Source organism: Symphalangus syndactylus, chromosome 19 (assembly GCF_028878055.3).
Source record: "Symphalangus syndactylus isolate Jambi chromosome 19, NHGRI_mSymSyn1-v2.1_pri, whole genome shotgun sequence".
NCBI classification, from domain to species: domain Eukaryota; kingdom Metazoa; phylum Chordata; class Mammalia; order Primates; family Hylobatidae; genus Symphalangus; species Symphalangus syndactylus.
Window position 1 is genome coordinate 91,207,736 of NC_072434.2, and position 20,417 is coordinate 91,228,152.

The following is a 20,417-nucleotide window of genomic DNA, read 5'->3' on the forward strand; positions in this document are numbered from 1 at the left end:
TGTAATCCCAGCACTTTGGGAGGCCAAGGTGGGTGGACCCCCTGAGGTCAGGGGTTTGAGACCAGCCTGGCCAACATGGTGAAACCCTGTCTCTATTAAAAATACAAACAAAAAGATTAGCCGGGCGTGGTGAGGGTACCTGTAATCCCAGCTACTTGGGAGGCTGAGGCAGGAGAATCACTTGAACCTGGGAGGTGGAGGTTGCAGTGAGCTGAGATTGTGCCACAGCACTCTAGCCTGGGCAACAAGAGTGAAAAACCATCTCAAAAATAAATAAATAATAATAAAATAGGAATACATTTAATGAAAGAAGTACAAACCATTTACTCTGAAACATATACGACTTTTTTTTTTTTTTTTTTTTTTTTTTGTGAGACAGTCTCGCCCTGTTGTCCAGGCTGGGAGTGCAGTGGTGCGATCTCAGCTCACTGCAAGCTCTGCCTCCCGGGTTCATGCCATTCTCCTGCCTCAGCCTCCTGAGCAGCTGGGACTACAGGCGCCCGCCACCACGCCTGGCTAATTTTTTGTATTTTTAGTAGAGACGGGGTTTCACCGTGTTAGCCAGGATGGTCTCAATCTCCTGACCTGGTGATCCCCCTGCCTCGGCCTCCCAAAGTGCTGGGATTACAGGCGTGAGCCACCGCGCCCGGCCAGCTATATGACTTTGTTGAAAGAAACTAAGAAACCAAAGACTGAAAAAACATCCTATGTTTGTGGATCAGAAGACTTAAGGTCATTTGGGAGGCAGTATTCACCAAACCAACATACAGATCCAGCACAATCCCTAGGAGAACCCACGTGACTTCTTTGTAGAAAATGCTGAGCTAATTTTTTTTTTTTTTTTTTTTTTTTGTGGAGACGGAGTCTCACTCTGTCACCCAGGCTGGAGTGCAATGGCACAGTCTCAGCTCACTGCAACCTCTGCCTCCCGGGTTCAGGCAATTCTCCTGCCCCAGCCTTCTGAGTAGCTGGGATTACAGGTGCCCCCCACCGTGCCTGGCTAATTTTTGTATTTTTCTTGGAGACAGGGTTTCACCATGTTGATCAGGCTGGTCTCGAACTCCTGACCTCAAGTGATGCATCCATCTCGGCCTCCCAAAATGTTGGGATTACAGGCGTGAGCCACCAAGCCTGGCCATGATGGGCTGCTTCTAAAATTCATATGGATTGCAAAGGACCCATAGTAGCTAAAACAATCTTGAAAATGAAGAAAAAAGTAGAATTCACACTTCCTGATTTCACAACTTAATACAAACCAACAGTAATGAAGGCAGTGTGGTACTGACAAGGACAGACATACAAATTAATAGGATTGAGTCCAAAAATAAACCCTGACATCTATGGTCAGATGATTTTCAACAAGGCTGCTAGAACCATCCAATGGGGAAAAGAAGAGCCTTTTTAAGAAATGATACTGGGAGAATTGGATAGCTATGTGAGAAAGAATGAACTTGGCTGGATGCAGTGGCTCACACCTGTAATCTCAACTCTTTGGGAGCCTGAGGTAGGGGGATAGCTTGAGGCTAGGAGTTTGAGATCATCCTGGCAACATAGTGAGACCCTATCTCTATTTAACAAAAAAAAGAAGGTTGGTCATAGTGGCATATACCTATAGCCCTAGCTATTTTGGAGGCTGAAGTGTACGGGGAGTGCCTGAGCCCGGGAGTTTGAGGTTACAGTGAGCTTTGATCATACCACTGCCCTCCAGCCTGGGTGACAGAGTGAGTCTCTGTCTCTTTAAAAAAAAAAAAAAAAAAAAAAAATTGAACTCTTACTATATACAAAATTACCTCGAATTAAAAGCCTAAATGTAAGAGCTAAAACTATAAAAGCCTTAGAAGAACAGGAGTAAATCTTCATGGCCTTGGATTGGACAAAGGATTCTTAGATATGACATCTAAAGCAAAGCAATAAAATTGCCAACATTTTAAATGTTTCTGCTTCAAATAACACCAAGAATGTGAAAAATACAATCCACAGAGTGGGAGGAAAATTTGCAAATCATGTATCTGATAAGGATTCATATTCATAATCTATAAAGATCAGCTCAATAATAAAGATAATCCAGTTTAAAAAATGAGCAAAGAATCTGAATCGATACTTCTGCAGGAAGATACACAAATAAATACCCCTAAAAAGATGCTTGATATTAGTCACTAGAGAAATGTAAATCACAGCCACGACAGGCCACTTCACATCAGCTAGGATGACTGTAATTGGAAAGTCAGATAACAATTGTTGGCAAGGATGCGAAGAATTTGGAGCCCTTATGTACTGCTGTTGGGAATATGTTGGCACAGCTGCTTTGGAAGACAATCTGGGAATATCTCAAATGATGAAACATAGTTACCGTATGGCTCAGCAATTCAGTGCTTAGGTATATAACCAAGAGAAATGAAAACAGGCCCACACAAAAACTTGTACACAAATGTGTGTAGCAGTCATTAATAGGCAAAATGCAGAACCAACTGAAGTGTCCTTCCACTGATGAACAAAACTTGTGTATCCACAAAATAGAATACTGAATATTCACTAGCCATAGAGAATGACGTTTTAATATATGCTGCAATGTGGGTGGACCTTGAAAACATGCTGTGTGAAAGCAGCCAGTCACAAAAGACTACATATGACTCCACTCACAGGAAACTTTCACCTAGGAAGGGAAATCTGCAGGGCACATTAGTGGTTGCTTAGGGATGGGAAATGGGGTAACTATAAGGTGCAGAAATTCTTAGGTGATGAAATGTTCTGAAATTGACTGTGGTGACTGTTGCCCATATCAACATATTTAAAACCATTGAATTGTACACTTTGAATTGTAGTACCTCAAAGTTGTCTAAAAGATTATGGTGAAAAACAAAGCAGCTAAAATAGTTGTCAGGCACTGTGCTCTGCGATAGACTTATTTCCTCTGTTACTTACAATAGCAATCTTGTGAAGTGTCAAGAGCCCATTTTACAGATGAACTGAGGCCCAGAGAATATACTATCTGAGAATATATTGCTTTATTTTTATTTTTGAGACAGAGTCTCACTCTGTCGCCCAGGCTGGAGTGCAGTGGTGTGATCTTGGTTCACTGCAGCCTCCACCTCCCGGATTAAAGCAACTTTCGTGTCTCAGCCTCCCAAGTAGCTGGGACTACAAGTGTGCATGACCATACCTGGCTAATTTTTGTATTTTTAGTAGAGACGGGGTTTCACCATGTTGGCCAGGCTGGCCTTGAACTCGGCCTCCCAAAATGCTGGGATTACAGGTGTGAGCCACTGTACCCAGCAATATATTGCTTCTTGTAATGAAAGTGCCATAAAGTAGGTTCTCTGATCCCACAATGAACATAAGCGCTAGATATGGAGTTAGAAAATTAGGCAGTGTCCAGGTCACCTAGGCCCTGTAAACTGCAAAATTCTATTTTTAACAAACTGAAAGGTTTTGAGCAGAGAGCTCCATGATACTAGTGTTTTTCTCTTACTGCTACATGAAGAATGCATTGGGGGTGGCAAGTTCACGTAGGAGGAACTGCAGTTGTCTAGGCAGGATGATCTGTCACTGTCTACAGTAATCCTCCCTTGTCCGCAGTTTCACTTTCTGTGGTTTGTTACGAGCAGTCAACCAGAATCTGAAAACACGAAATGGAAAATTCCAGAAATAAACAACAACTTGTGTTTTAAATTGTGCCACCAGTCTGAGAAGTTTGTGAAAATCTCACGCCATCCCACTGTGCTGCCTGGACGTGAATCATCCTTGTCTAGCATATCCATGTACAGCCGCTTAGTAACCATCTTGGTTACCAGATGAGCGTGGTGGCACTGCAATGCTTGTGCCCTTATGTTACTTAATCATGGCCCCGAAGTACTTATACACTATCATAGATATGTACGTACAGGAAAAAAATGCAGTGTATATATAGGGTTAGGTTCTACCTGTGGTTTCAGGAATTCACTGGGGGCCTTAGAACATAGCCCCTGTGGATACAGAGAAAGCACTCGCTGTACCTTCAAGCTATCTCCCGAACCCATCCTCTTTACTCCTTGCTTAGACTATTCTAGTCTAAACTAGTCAACTTTGGTGGTGAACTTGAATAAAATGCAATCCTTTTGTAAAGGGAACCTAAAGGTTCTGTAAATACATGACTGTTTTAGTGCCTAATCCTACAAATCCTTATCTGCAGTTACTCATGCTGGCAATATTAGAGGCCAGTGAAAACGACCGCAGGAATAACCATTTGCATTGTTGTTGAAGGTCTGGTTGGGCCAAAGTAGTTAATATACTGGTCACAAATTGATTCTTTGGCATTTTTTGATCAGTTGCCTTAGAAGCCATGCTACTTTAGAAGCCTTAAATAGAAGCTACACTTAAAGTTACCTAGTTATACAGGTAACTGGAGTTACATAATTACATAGCTGTGCCCAGCTGTTGAAATACTTTCCACAATATAGATGAATACAGAGACACAGGACAGACAGAACTGATGCCAACTGAAGATGTACAAAGTAATACTGATAATGCAATACTATCAAAAAGCAGCAAGTTGTAGAAGTGGGCGGGGGGAAGACCTCAATAAGGTCAATCCATTGTAGCCCATTCAGGACCAGGTCTTTGCATGTTGTTCTGTCGAGAAAGTCTTGATCGACATTTTACAAACCCTTTATAGTCCTCTCAAATGCTTCTATCTAGGAAGCCTTCAAGATCTATCCAGGCAGAATTAACTATACCTAATCTGAGTATACTGTTTACCTTACTTACTACTATGATACTATCTTTCTGAGTGTATTGTTTACCTTACTACTATGATACTAAGCACCTTAGTTTAACCAATGCTTTGACCATCAGATACATGGTTGCTACAAGGTCCGAGAATATCATTCAGGTGCTATCCTAAAATGTTGTAGCAACACATCTGAATGAGCAGTGTTTTTATTCAAGCTATATAAAGACATTTATACATAAGTACATACATTCATTTAAAATATATATAAAGTTCATTTAGAACAGGCAATTTGTCTGCTTATGATCTACATTCACAGAGGGGAAAAAAAGTACATTTATTAAAAACAGGTACCACACATCTATATTCACCAAATTGCGTTGGTTTAAAAAAGTATTAACTTGACATACATTGCATCCATGTTTATTGTGCTACTTGCGCAAACGAGTAAAATTGTTTACTGAATTATGTTTAGCTCTTTATTCATTTAACAAGTTCATTTAAATAAGTTCAATATTCCATAAATGACAAGCAGCTTAAATACAAGTTTGATAACTATCATTAAAAAAGTAATAAAATCAAAGTCAGTGAAATTTTCAACAAGGCAGCGTAACATCCATCACTAGCCTGACTGACTAAAAGGCCGCACTCGCACTGCTACTTTCACACTGTCAACACTTGGCGTAGGCATTTTCATCAATTTCTCGTTATCCGTATTACTTGGTAGAAAAATAAACGCAGAAAGCACACTGCGTATGCTTCACATTAAAACAGTAAAAGCTAGCCCACAAAAGCAGTTCGTTTCTAGATGATCAATTAGTAATAGTCCATTACACGCTAACCTGTTATAAATTATTTTACAACACTTATTTATTGATGAATGTTAGAGCCTACATCAAGTATCATTGCTTAATTGCACACAGTTGTACTGTAGAGAACAGGGCGTGTGTTTTTTCTCTTCTACATCTATGCTCTCTCTCCCAACCTCAATAATCTGTGCCTGAGGTCCTGTGAGAATTTGCCAGTTTTAAAACCTGAATATTAAGGGATTTCTGTGGTTCAGTAGCAAGCTCCTTCACAGCAATATTATTATTCAGACATCTCATCCTATCAATCAATATTAGGCACATACAAGATGCACTCAATATCCATAAACATTTATTTTACATTTCCCTTTGTCAAACCCTTTGATAAGGTTGCAAGTGAGCAGTGAACCGGTCAATCTAACCTGGATTAGTCTTTGACTAATTAAGACTTTAAAGAGCCTTTAAGCTTGCTGAATAAGAGATGCCAACATTATAGTTAACCAATACTTGGATTATTCATTTGAGGTAGATTACACAAAATTTGTGAAACTACAAAGATGGCAAAATTACATGCCCATAATTCAATTTTAACATAGCCAAAAACAAAAAAATACATTTTATGATTAGAAATCCGAATCACAGAATCAAAGTGCATAAATTATAAAATAGTAACTGTAAAAAGAAATATCAATACTTCAGTCATCCCCATTTTAACACTGGTCTAGTATTTTAATTATAGAGAAAATGAGACCAATGAGCATATAAAACTATTTAAACAGATATCCCCTCCCTTTCAAAAATCCAAAACACAAACAACTGTGAAGTACACATTTTATTTAACATTCCATTAATAAGCCATATTTACATATATAAATGTATGAAGTCTTAATATAAAATAGAAAAATTGCCTGGACTGAAACAATCACTCCATATGGAGTTACTTTACTTATTGAAGACCTTCTGTTTACATAAAAATTTACAATAATTTATATAAATTATTTTCTTCCAAACTAGATATTTAATAATCTACACTATTCTGATGACTTTACAAATAGGTGTACATTAAAAACTCCCCAAGAAATTACAGCATTTTTCTGCGTAAAATTTGCTTTGGATAGGAAGACAGTTTCTTTCTGTTCCTTCCAAGACCTGTTCCTGTCACTTCTGTAGTTTTTCTTGGTTTGCTCTTGACTCCGTCAACTGGGCTAGCCAAGGGGGAAATCAGCCGAATTTCTACGGGAGGAGGTGACCAAGCACTTTCTTTTTCTGTGCTTCTGAAGAAAAAAGATATGATCAAGTACGAACAAACACATTATGCTATAAAATAAAACTGGCTTCCCAACACGTTGAGAAAAACCTTAGGGACTGCTTAGTGCTTTCATTTTATAAAAGATGTAATGGTTTCAAGAGAACTGAAGTGAAGCTTTAAGTCATATAAGCTAATCAGAAGCAGAGTTCAGGTTTCATTAAGGGTAATTTTTTCCTTTTTGATCAGAATATTTACAAACAATTATTCAATTATTGAATTTTCCTCTAAATGTTTCAAATGTATGAAAAAATACTGCTGGATCACAAGGATGGGCCGAGTACCAGTTGTCAGCCCAGGGGATGAGAGCCCCGCAGGCCCATGTGGCATGTCAGAAATGTCAATCACCAAACACCAGCAATTAGCAAAGATGCATAGAATTTCACAAACATGAGTTTCTCACATAGATACACCAGTTTATATGTACACAGTGATATTAGCCATAGTGTCATTAAATCCGTTTTTAAATAAAATGCATCAACTTGTGCTTTTATTAAATTCAACCATGCCTACTAAGCATAGCATAAACAAGTTACTGTGTAACAAATATATCTGAAATGGAGTAATTTTCCCATGGATGCAGTTTTATTGCTTTTTGTAAAATAATTGCAGGATTTTAAAGTGTATAATTGTTTTTTACTAATAGTTACCTAACTTTCCTGACAAAGAGGTAAACCATCCCACTTCCCTCCCTACTTTGTTTTTCTGCAAAAACCAGAAAGATCCACTGGGAACTAAACTGCCCCCACCCTACCATCCTCCTTTTATTATTTTATTCTATTTTATTTATTTTTTTGAGACAGAGTCTCGGTCTGTCACCCAGGCTGGAAGTGCAGTGGCGTGATCTTGGCTCACTGCAACCTCCGCCTCCTGGGTTCAAGTGATTCTCCTGCCTCAGCCTCTGGAGTAGCTGGGACTACAGGCGCCCACCACCACGTCCAGCTAGTTTTTTTTTTTTTTTTTTTTTTTTTCAGTAGAGACAGGGTTTCATCATCTTGGCCAGGCTAGTCTTGAACTCCTGACTTGTGATCCACCCGCCTCGGCCTCCCAAAGTGCTGGGATTACAGGCGTGAGCCACCACGCCCGACCTCCCATGTTCCTTTTAAAAGGACTGGGCTTTCATGCTATTAATATATAAAGAAACCCACCTTCAGCAGTGAAATCTAACAATGCCAGGGAGCCAGTGCTCGTAAATGCCCCTGAGAATCTTTCCTGATGAGCTTAATTTCCTTTTTGTAAAATTAAGGGTCTTCTCAAATCTAATTTTGAGAAACAAATGGATAAAAATTACAGAACAAGGCTCGGCAGTGGCTCACACCTGTAATCCAAGTACTATGGGAGGCCAAGGCAGGCAGATCACTTGAGGCCAGGAGTTTGAGACCAGCCTGGCCAACATGATAAAACGCTGTCTCTATTAAAAATACAAAAATTAGCCAGGTGTGGTGGTGGGCGCCTGTAGTCCCAGCTACTTGGGAGGCTGAGGTATGAGAATCACCTGAACCTGGGAGGCAGAGGTTGCAGTAAGCTGAAATCACACCACTGCACTCCAGCCTTGGCGACAGAGCGAGACTGACTGTCTCAATCAATCAATCAATCAAGAACAGAAAAGAAAGTCATACTTGCTTGCTTGTTTTGTTTTTGACGTCCTGATTCGTTTCGCTTTTGGCTTTCCCACAGTTTCTACTGATTGTGCATCATCTTTCTATGGGTTAAACATTTTAAAAAGTATTAAACACGAATCTAATTTTAAAACTTCTATGCTGAGGCAAGGAATACTATAGCCAAACACTGCTGATGAATTCAAACTCGCCAAATGCAACACTGACTGCTTTTCTCATACTTTTTAGTAGAAACCTTAGTTATTAGGCCTGTTCTTTATTCCTCATTCCTACAATTCAACTAATCTCCAAGTTATGATCAGTTTTATTTTTGAATGTTTCCACTGTCCACTGCCCTTCTGTACCCGCTCCCTTTGTCCATATCCAGGTTCTCACTTTCTAAGAAGTAGACAAACAGAGACTATTGTTTCCTACCCACATTTCATCTTTCATAGAAACTACCTGTAATACACACATGGCTATTCACAATGAACACTCCTCATCTGCCTGCCATTGCCATGCTCTGAGCCTTTGCATCTGCCATTTACTCTGGCGGGAGGAATGCCTGTCTCCTCTAACCTCGGTCTATAAAGTATTTGAAATAATTGTTTTCATCTCTTCCATGAAACTGTGTATCTCAGTTGAACTGTAGGTACCTGACAGACAAGGAATTTGCCTGAATTATTCTTGTGTAATTTGCCCTTGCAGAGTAGCAGACTCATGGCAGATAATCCAATAAATGCTCATGAATTAACATTTATAAACATAAGGGACTCGCACTCAATCCCTCAACTATTCCTTTAAAAAACACCCAGGTAATTCTGATGGACACTAGAATTTAAAAACTCTTCCACAAACAGGTAATTTAAACTGTAACTGTCAGTAAAATATCATCAGTAACATACCACAGATGTGTCTTAAAGGTAGGGAGGGTCTCCAAAGGGGTAGATAAGACCGTTTTGGCTTTTAGTATACGTGACTGTTATCTTTAAGACATTTATTTAAATAATAAACAAAATTTAAAATCATTAAAATTTAAATAAAATTAAAACGATTTTATTAAAACATTTGTTAAAAAAATAAAAAGTATGTTTTAACAAACATACAAATAAAATCATGCATTTCTTACCAGTTCATCTTCAAGCTTGTTCTTATTAGATGTGTTTTTTTGTCTGCTCCTTAAAGCAGGAGGTGAGATGACAAACTGAGAAGATAAATCCGAAACTAATTCTTTCAGCTGCGCAGGAACCTCTATTTTTTTAGCTAAAAAAAGTTGAAAAAACTGTAACTGTATCTTTATATGTGCGCATATATATAAACACAATAAAAACCTGGAACAAATTATGTCTTTTAGAAAGATGCAAACGTCCCCAAACCTGGAAACCATTAGTATTGTAACCTAATTATCCATGTCGGCAGAGAAACGACAGGAAAAATCCCAACATCATTTGGGTGAGCCAAACATGTAGGACTACTGAATGCTTCAAACTAGAAAGTGCTACAATATAAAGACAGGCCATGAAAGCAGGTACAGAACTGTTTAGTCTATTTCCTTTAATCCTTACTGCTCCTCAAGCATTCTGGGGAGGGAAAGCATTAATCCTATATGTAACCTGAGCTAGTCTGTGCCATAACTACTGCTATTCCAGAGACGTTATTTACAAAGTAGGTTTTTTATTTTCAAAAAAGAGAAACTCTAGCCACCTCATTTTGAACTACTTGTTCCTGCCAAAGGAACAGAAAAGTTCATCTCCACAAAAGGAGAAAGTGCCAGGTGCAGTGGCTCACAATTGTAATTCCAGCACTTTGGGAGGCTGAGGCAGGAGGACGGCTTAAGGCCAGGAGTTCAAGATCAGCCTGATCAACAAAGTGAGAGCCCTGTCTCTACAAAAAATTTTAAAAAGATTAGCCAATGTGGTGGTGCACACCTGGGGTGTCAGCTACTTGGGAGGCTGAGGCAGGAGGATCACCTGAGCCTGGGAAGTTGAGGCTACAGTGAGCCATGATTGTGCCACTGCACTCCAGCCTGGGTAACACAGTGAAAAGCTAACAGGAAGATATTCCACAGAAAAATAAAAATGGTTTAAACAACAATTGGTTTAAAATAAGGAATTAAAAACATTTACCACACAGACTTTTTTTTTTTTTTTAAACTATAGGGCCCCCATATTAAAAGCAATTATCAATATAATTACAGAGGAGCACAGTTCAGTTTAACCAGTCTGCCGGAATAAATCCCAGCTTCTGGACTTACTGTGAGACCAGAATTAAGTAACTTAGAGGTGTCTGTGCATCAGTTTCTATAAAATAGGGTTAATAATAGCATCTATCTCAAAGTTGTTCTGAGGATGAAAGTAGCAGAACAATGTGTGGCATGGTAGGTGGTAAGTGCTCTACAGATGTTTGCATTTGTTATTTCAAGAATATCATTTACAAATCCTTGAAATAAAATCATAGTTCAATGTTATTTCAGCTACTGGGACAGTCAAGAGTTCTATCAGATATCAAATTCTGCTTTTAAAGCATGATTCTTTAAAAAAATTTTTTTTGTGGGTATACAGTAGGTATATATAAGCGTATGATTCTTAAAAAAAGAAAAAATAGAGTTGATATCAGATATCAGAAATATATAATCTCTGCTCCCAGCTTGTAAATGGCAATGGCTAGGTCTACTGGTGGTCTCTCTCTTGGCTTCAAGAAACAGATGAACAAAAACATTTCTACGAAAATTATACATTCTATAAGTCTCTTCTAGGCTACCTGAAAAAACAATTTATTTCACTTTTCATAATCTTCACCTAAGCTTTCCTACTCCATTTCAAAGGAATATATAAGGAAATACAAAAATATACTATCACATGCAAAAATAGCCTCCGCCATTTTTTCCATATGCTTCTATTATAGTACAGATGAGACTTTCCTGAGTATATGTCAATTCTTTACCCATCTCTGTTTTGAGGATTAAGGAGTTCAAAAGACCTAGGTTCAAACCCAACCGTGTGCTAGCAAATGACTCTGAAAATTCAAAGAGAGCTCTGATTCGCAGCCTTTGCTGATTTCTAAGGTGTAAATGTGCCTCCTGTGGCCAATGCAAACCATGGCTGGGTTACAAGTTCTTGGATATTTAACAATTGGCTCTTACCAGCCAGTAGTAGCAGTAGTAGCTCCAGGACAACACATCTTATTCCCTGGGTGATGTGAGTGCACAGTCTCAATGAACTTCAGTTTCCTCAATGAGGACAGAAGGAAGTAAAAGTACCTACACTTCACTGGGTTGAAGTGGGAATCAAATGATATATGAATGTCATGTATCTAGTATGACCTTAGGTATATAGCAGGCCCTTCTTAATATTTGCTGTATGAAATGTGGTTTCATATTCATTTAGTAAAACACAGAATTCTAAGATCGTTTCTTTGCTATGTTCAATAAAATAAAGGACCACCTCTAGCCTTCCAATCATACAGTATCCTATACCCAGTCTTCTCTGCACCTGCATCCCTATGTAAAAACGAAGTTTAGAATATAAATAGGCATAAGGGACAGAAAGTATGGTAACAGTATAAAGGGCAGAGGAAGATAGGAGGCTATGTCCTAGAGTGGTCATTGCTTTGTTAAAGTCGTGAATACTCATAAGAACCACTGTAAGGTATGCACTACCACATTCATTCTAGGAGGAGGAAACAAGGCTCATAAAGGTTCAATGATTTTTCTGTCCAGCTAGTAAGTGGCAGAAATGAGAGATCTCAATCCCAAGTTTCTTATCCCTTCCAATCCCATCATCTCCTTCTAGAAGGTGCCTATTTTTAATATTAAAAAATCTGAAAGCAATTCAAATACCCAACAGAAGAGGGTTTAAACAATCTGTGGCACATTTGTGAGATGAAATGTCAATATGAAAAAAAAGATTACGTTTAAGATTTTGAAATATATATACATACAGATATACATATATATATTTTGGAGGGGGGTGGGGAGGTGACAGGATCTCAATCTGTCACCTGGGCTGGAGCACAATGGTGTGATGGCTCATTGCAACCTCAACCTCCCGGGCTCAAGCCATCCTCACACCTCAGCCTCCCAAGTAGCTGGGACTATAGGTGCAGCCACCATATGCCCAAATCATTAAAATTTTTCTTTTGTAGAGATGGGGTCCCACTAAGTTGCCCAGGCTGGTTGGATTTTGAAGAATATTTAAGATTAACTGAAGGCTGGGAACCGTGGCTCATGCCTATAATCCCAGCACTGTGGGAGGCCAAGGCGGGTGGATTTTCTGAGGTCAGGAGTTTGAGACTAGCCTGGCCAACATGGCAAAACCCTGTCTCTACTAAAAATACAAAAAAATGACCCGGGCGTGGTGGCAGGTGCCTGTAATCCCAGCTACTGGGGAGGCTGAGGCAGGAGAATTGTTTGAACCCAGGAGGCAGAGGTTGCAGTGAGCCAAGATCACACCATTGTACTCCAGCCTGGGTAACAACAGCCAAACTCTATCTCAGAAAAAAAAAAAAAAAAAAAAGGAACTGAAAATGCTCATGAAATAAGTAGGGGGACAAAAGCAGAATATATGCACGTACATAAACTGCAGGTTTTTAAAAACCAACCATACATATGTAGCTGGAATGATATATAGGAAAATGTGAATAGTGATTCTTTCGATGGCTGGATTATATACTTCTATTTTCTAGTTTTCAGTAAGTAGGCATGAATTGTTTTTGTTTTGAGACATGGTCTTGCTCTGTTGCCCAGGCTGGAGTGCAGTGGCACATGATCATGGCTCCCTGCAGCCTCAAACTCTCATGCTCAAGTGATCTTCCTGCTTTAGCCTCCCAAGTAGCTGGGACCACAAGCCCTTGCCACCAGGTCTGGCTAATTTTTGTACGTTTTGTAGAGATGGGTTTTTTTGGCCATGTTGCTGCATGTATTTTTAGTTTAACAGAAAAAACTTAAAATTAGTAGGTACAGAAATGAAAAAGATGTAAAGATGACAAAAATCAGAATTACTGAGATGTTTGCTAAGCTCTAACAAAATAACTCTCACTTTTGGTGGTTACTATATTTCTCCAGGTCCTGAGGAGTGTATAAGTTATGTTAATGACTTCCTGCCACTCCCTGCCAATAAAATGTTTTTCATTTTAACTTTTTAATAACACCTTAATATAATGAACTTAAAAAAAGTTGGCTAAAATATCACACATTCTGTCATTTCATTCTCCTTCACGCAAAACATAGGTATATCCACACTTTACTAACACTATGAAGAAATTAAGTTATACTACCAAAATCGAAGATCTAATTAAACATTTTCTGAGTGACGAGGGGAGAGGAGGATCCCCTATAGCTACATATCATTTTTAGGACAAATGATCAATTGTTATGGGGAGAGTCATTTTCCTGGGCTCAAACTGTATCAGTACAACAAGTTATCTACTTTATTTATTTATTTATTTTTTTGAGACAGGTCTCACTCTGTCGCCCAGGCTGGAGTGCAGTGGCACAATCTTGGATCACTGCAAGCTCTGCCTCCCAGGTTCACACCATTCTCCTGCCTCAGCCTCCCCAGTAGCTGGGACTACGGGCGCCCGCCACCACGCACGGCTAATTTTTTTGTATTTTTTTTAGTAGTGTTAGCCAGGATGGTCTCGATCTCCTGATCTCGTGATCCACCCGCCTCAGCCTCCCAAAGTGCTGGGATTACAGGTGTGAGCCACCGTGCGCGGCCAAGTCATCTACTTTATTTATAAGGTCCTGAACTGCTTTGCTGAAATTCAGATATTAAACTGTAACTTAAATTATCAACTACATGGCTGGGTGTGGTGGCTCACGCCTGTAATCCCAACACTTTGGGAGGCTGGGGTGGGTGGATCACTTGAGGTCAGGAATTGAAGATCAGCCTGGCCACCATGGCGAGATGCTGTCTCTACAAATACAAAAAATTAGCCAGGCCTGTAATCCCAGCTACTAGGGAGGCTGAGGTAGGAGAATTGCTTGAACCCAGGGGGCAGAGGTTGCAGTGAGCTGAGATCATGCCACTGCGCTCCAACCTGGGTGACAGAGTGAGACTCTACCTCAAAATAAACAAAAAACACAAAAAAACCCTACATTTTGTTTAATTTTGTTTACCTGACCATTAACAAACACTTTTACAGAGTTACTCTGATGGGATCTATTCAACCACACCAGTGTCTTAACTTTTCAGACATGTTTAAAATTTTATTACTGCAGATATATTGTGTATCTGTTTGTATTCTTAATGCATATATGTGCTCCCTTTGGGGAGAGAGATCACCCCTGTTGAGAAGGTCTGACCTACACCAACCAAATACAGTCCTTAGCTCACCAGTGACAATGAAGGATGGCCTCACTGAAGATGAGGGCATGTAGGTGGGCCAGTTTGTGGGCAATAGTAAATATGGATTGAAATAATTTCTGTATCTTAATAAAAAGCTACTGGTGTTTCCCTTCACAACAATTTCGGGTTGTGGGGATCACTAGGGTGTGAGCCAAATGCAGCAGTACACGGGAGATTAAAATACTGACTCCATTTTGGAAGAAACTTAATTAAAAGTCACTTATAATTTATAAAAGTCACAGAAGAGAAATTACACTATTCTAAAAAATAAATCTATGTTACGCGAGTTACAGGATTTAAGTCACGTTAACCATACTGAATAACTGAACTCAAACTTTGAAACGTGAAACCTTTAAACTTTACTACTAAAAGATCAATTCTGGTTTGAGGGGGAAGGGGAAAAATTCCCTATAAAACCATTTTTAGGACAAATAATCAACCAAATTTTAAGCTGAAGAGTGACTGAGATGAAAAACTGTTTTGCAGAGAAAGAAAAGTACCTTTTGCTTTCCTTGGAACTTCTGACGCTGGAGAAAATAAAGGCTCATTGTTTGGTTCAGAAAGGTCTGGCAACAAGATGGCCTTGCTAGAGCGAGTCCTGGTGCTGCGGGATGATTTAGTGAAGGAAGCTGTGGCGAGCAATCTTTCTTCCTGGTCATTTGTTTCTTTATGTGTCATTTCATCTGTGCGTTCTTCTGATACTGAGTGCAATGAACGTTTTTGGCTTTGACTTTCAGTCTTTTTTGTAAGTTTTTTCTTAGAGCTCATCACCATCAAAAGTTCCTCGTTTGGCACTAAAATGGATTTTCCTAAAGCTGGTTTTCCAACATCAATATTTTCACTTTTAGCTGGGGTATTTCTTGTAGATCTCCTTTTAATGCCAGGAGCTTCTTTCTTCTTGGGGCTTCTCTCTTCCTTAACGGCCTTAGATCCTACATCTTCAGATGGATTGACTTTTCTTGGTCTACCACGTTTTCTGGGTATGGCAGACATACCAAATTCTGCTTCAAGAGTCAACTGAGATGACTCGAGGCTGGAGTCTTCTCTCACATCTGATGGACTCACTTCTCTCCCTCTGACCCTTCTAATACGTTTCATAGGCAGCTGCTCATCACTGGATTTATCATCTTGCTTATTTCCTGTATTTTCAGAAGCATCTAAATTAGCACTTCTCAATTTTCTGATCGTTCTGCTAGGACTTGTTACCGTACTAACTTTTAGATCATTTATGATTTCAACACTTTCCTGATTTTCTACAGATCTTTTAATTCTTCTAGGAGTCCTTTTTGTAACAGATGAAACCTTAACTTCTTTTTTAATAGTTTCTTCAACTGCTGGTTCCAACAGCTGAGATGATTTTAATCTTTTTGATTCCCTACCTGTAGTGATCTGTAATTCTTGTTCCACAGAACTGGTGTTTTCTAGTATGTCCTGATTAACTTCTTTCTTTCTCCTTCCTCTCCTAGGCGTAAGAGAATTTTGAGGTATTTGCTGGTTCTGAGATATTCCTCTGACATCAGAATAGGTGTTTTCAGAAGCTTCAGAAATCTCTTTTGCCTTTCTAGTTTTCTTCCTAACTGACTGCCCTGGCATCTTAGGAGTAGCAACATCTGCTGATGCTTCCTGTTGTGCTGATTTGACATTCACGTTTTGGATACGTTGTCCTCTCGTACGAGTTTCAGAGGAAATCACGTCATCAACCTGGCTGACATTCATAGTCATTGTGCTTGTTTCCTGAGCAGTCTTTAATGCAGATTTGACTAACTTAGTGGGACACATTATGTTTTGGCTCACTAAAGGTATCGTTTCATGAATGGACTGTTCCATTGTATCTGAAGTAATTTCTTTACTTCTTGTGTCTTTAATTACATCTAGTAAATTTTCTGCAATTGCTACTTTAATAGGTTCAGGCACATATGGTAAAGTCTCTACTTTTTGGGACTTTTGGTCACTAGTTATGGCAGATGGCAAATTTGCAACTTGTCCATGATTATCATTTTCCCCACTGCATACAAGCTTTTCTTCAGTTGCTGTGTTAGCTGCTTTAGGTAACACATCAGATGATGCAAAATCACCTGGCTCAACTTCTCCTTCTTCACCTTCCAGTATCAAGGTAAAGTTGCTTTGAGCCACAAAAAGTTCCCCATCTACTTCAGCAATGTCACATTCAGCAGTGTCTTTATTATCAGCTAAGTCACAAAACTGTTGGTCAATAGTATCAAAATTGTACTGAAGCTTAAGTGTTCCAGAGGGATATAACTCATTAAATGAAAGATTCCTAGCCTCTTCTGAATCTTGAGCTTCGAGCTTTTCCTGTTCAATCACCTAAATGAATTAAAGATAAGAGACTGGTTAAAGAATTTTAATATATGTTTTAACTTGAAGCACACAGGTTTTTGATGACCCTTGGCTGTGTGCCTTTTAAAACATAAATTATATTTAATATGGCATATACTTATGGTTTTACTTTACAAAATTATCCCTTTAAGCAATCAGACTTTCTCAGTCAAAATAACTAGATAAATTTTGAGATTATGACTGAAGTTTAACTAGAAATTCTACATTTCCCTAGCTAAAAAGACAGTCAACAAAAGCTTGAAAATTATGATGCTAACAGTTCTGAAAACATTTAAGGACTTATTCTATTCTCACCCAAGAAAAAAAATTAACCGGAGAAAACAGAAACAACCCCCAAACTGTTTTAATGGTATTCCCCAAATTACCTAACTATCCACACTTTTCTAAATAGCACGATCCCCATAAGGTTGAAGAACAATTCACCTACATAAGCTCCCTTGGGCTAGACTCAATCCTCTTCCCTTTGCTGGGGCTGCATAAACCATGAAATTCCTAAGGCTTTCAAGTTCAGTACCTCTCCTGCAAGGGTTTGGTGGAAGAAGGAATGGTCCTTGCATTTACCTTTTGGTAAGGGAAGGGGAGAAAAAGGAGGAGGCAGAAAGTAACAGAGAGATCTCCTGACCAAGAAGGTAGAACATTACCACCCACCTAGACAATGACATTTTCCCACTCCCCAAACATTCAGTGAGATGATAGACTGGAAATAACCTAGAAATTAGGATTCTCACTTACACCATACCCACAACTGTTATTAGCTTCCCAACTAAAAGAATTGGAACTTTACTCATCTATTTGGCAGTGGGAATACTCATTAAGATGAGTATGGATAACTATGACATTTTTATGAGTTAAGAAACTTCCCAAATTCTAAACAATCAAATTTCTATAAATAATTAGAAGAGTTGGTTTTTTATCTTAAAATTTATAACATAAAAGTTGCCTGCTGGTAATAAAAGATTTGGTATAATAGAATTTTTTAAAAAAAACTATGTCTTATTAAGTAGCAAAAGGTTATTTTCAGAGTGTACAGATGTTCGACACCAGCCAGTTGACTATCATTCTCCCACAAGGATGCATGGGGTGGGCGTGTTCATCGTGTTTAACTGTATCCATGTATTTTCAAATATGTGATCTTACGACTAAAAAAACCTTTCATTTGAACCAGATCAGCACAAATTAAATTGATAAAACTATGGCTTCTTTAACACTTCCTTTTGGCTTTCATGAAAACCAGTTTATTTATGTATTTTTTCCCTGAGACAGGATTTTGTTATGTTGCCCAGGCTGGTCTCAAACTCTTGGGCTCAAGGATCCTCCCTCCTCAAACTCCAAGTAGCTGGGACTATAGGCACCTGCCACATCACCCACCTTGAAGGTCAATTTATTAAAGGATGTGTTTTTATATTCCACAAAATATTTATACACTTATTTTTTGAACCCATATTTTTATAAATAAGTTTTTATATAGCAGTCAAATAAATGAACGTGTTAGGTTTGAACTACTTTGTCTTGAAACAAACCAAAACTGAAAGACTGACAAAGAAGTAAAAAATTAATTTTTTTTACATGAATTTCTTGAGTATCAGGAGGGCTGTCAGAAATTGGAAGCTTTTCTTCTGGTAAGTCAACACTTTCTTTTAGTACACCAACTTCTACTTCATGATCTTCTTTCAAGTTCAGCGCTACTTCCTGGTTAAGCCTGCGCTCAGAGACAACAGGACCTTCAGAGAGAGTGAGCGAGGAGTTTCCACTATCACCAAGGACATCGGCCATGGCTGAAAGAAAAATGAGGGAATTTTTTACATTTAAACTGAAAAATAAATCTACACACAATTAAGGAAGCAAACAGAAAGGAAAAGGCTACACTGCACTTGAATAGTATATTAATAAACTACCACAATGCCAGAAAGTCTACAACTTCTTAAACAATACACATCTTTCCACAGAGATAAAACAGAAAAAGATAAATTTCACATTTAAAAATGATAACTGATAAATGATATCAGGAAACTTTTAATATGACGACCAACTGCTTCAAGGAAGTTCAGGTGCTTGTTCCTCATCAATCTGAAACTGTATTCACCAGGTGACCACCAGACAACCAGCTATCCTTGTAGAGTAATTACAGAATTACATAAGGAACATACGACTAGGAAAAAGAATGAACCTCTATTGGCAGAAAGCATTCAAATAGGTACAAATGTACTCTACTACTTTAAAATCCTTTAGTGTTTAACAACAAAACATCAATAAAAAAGCACAAAAATAAAAGATGAACTAGGAAAAAATATTTCTACACTTTCAATGGAAAATGGAGCTGTTATCCCTAACATGTGGATACTAATAAAACAAAATGAAAAACATTTTCCTGTTTGGCAAAAAGAGGATGATGAAAAAACACTTTACAGGCTTCTCATCCAATACATAGAAGTAGTATACAAACTTTATTGGATACAACAATAAAATATTAAAAATCTGGCTGGGCACGGTGGCTCACGCCTGTAATCCTAGCACTTTGGGAGGCCAAGGCAGGTGGATCACGAGGTCAGGAGATCGAGACCACCCTGGCTAACACGGTGAAACCCTGTCTCCACTAAAAATACAAAAAATTAGCCAGGTGTGGTGGCGGGCACCTGTAGTCCCAGCTACTCGGGAGGCTGAGGCAGGAGAATGGCGTGAACCTGGGAGGCGGAGCTTGCAGTGAGCCGAGATCGCGCCACTGCACTCCAGCCTGGGCAACAGAGCAAGACTCTGTTTCAAAAAAAAAAAAAAAAAAAAAATCTGTACATACTTCTGGACCCAACAAGTCCATGGTTATGAATCTACCCAAAAGAAATACTGACACAAAATGTACTGTGCAAAGACACAAGAATATTCACTGCAGAAACAGCAAAACAAACCCCAAAATGGTGATTGGCCCAAATGTTCAGTGATAAGCAATTAGTTAAGCATGTAACATCTACACTACAGAACACTGTTAGAACTGTTAAAAAGAACAGGATTAATCCATATTCCTGACAGAAAAATGTCTTAAATATATTACATGAGAAAAGAAAGCTGCTTTTTTGATAATGATCATTTCTAACAGCTAACATTTACTAAACTTCAGGTACCAAGCTCTAAACAAAACACTTTACATGCAAGTGGCTTAATCCTGACAACTCTAGGAAACGGGTCTTATTAATATTCCCATTTAAAACTATTAATATTTTACCAACAAAAAAAATAGAGGCATAGCCGTTAAGTGCAGAACTGGGTTAGGAACCCAAACATTCAGGTTCAGCCCCCTGCACTCTT

At 38.7% G+C, this 20,417-nt stretch overlaps 2 protein-coding genes across 8 annotated transcripts in view; both read right to left on the minus strand.

Annotated features, from left to right (window-relative positions):
• Nucleotides 1–5,402, minus strand: part of LOC129458299 (kinesin-like protein KIF28P) — a 58,902-nt gene extending 53,500 nt beyond the window's left edge. The window contains 2 exon segments of the mRNA XM_063613597.1: nucleotides 3,108–3,115; nucleotides 5,338–5,402. Of these exon segments, the coding sequence (XP_063469667.1) occupies nucleotides 3,108–3,115; nucleotides 5,338–5,402 (73 nt within the window).
• AHCTF1 (AT-hook containing transcription factor 1) overlaps nucleotides 4,899–20,417 on the minus strand; it is a 93,973-nt gene continuing 78,454 nt past the window's right edge. For 2 of the 7 annotated variants that reach the window (XM_055234678.2, XM_055234672.2), the window contains exons 32-36: nucleotides 18,687–18,895; nucleotides 15,263–17,087; nucleotides 9,545–9,678; nucleotides 8,437–8,519; nucleotides 4,899–6,785 (exon numbers count right to left, since the gene is read on the minus strand). In XM_055234678.2, the coding sequence (XP_055090653.1) occupies nucleotides 6,593–6,785; nucleotides 8,437–8,519; nucleotides 9,545–9,678; nucleotides 15,263–17,087; nucleotides 18,687–18,895 (2,444 nt within the window). In that variant the 3' untranslated portion in view covers nucleotides 4,899–6,592. Of the gene's footprint in view, nucleotides 6,786–8,436; nucleotides 8,520–9,544; nucleotides 9,679–15,262; nucleotides 17,088–17,547; nucleotides 17,682–18,686; nucleotides 18,896–20,417 lie in introns of those variants that run through there. The other 5 variants (XM_055234673.2, XM_055234676.2, XM_055234674.2 and 2 more) reach the window with 5 other exon arrangements.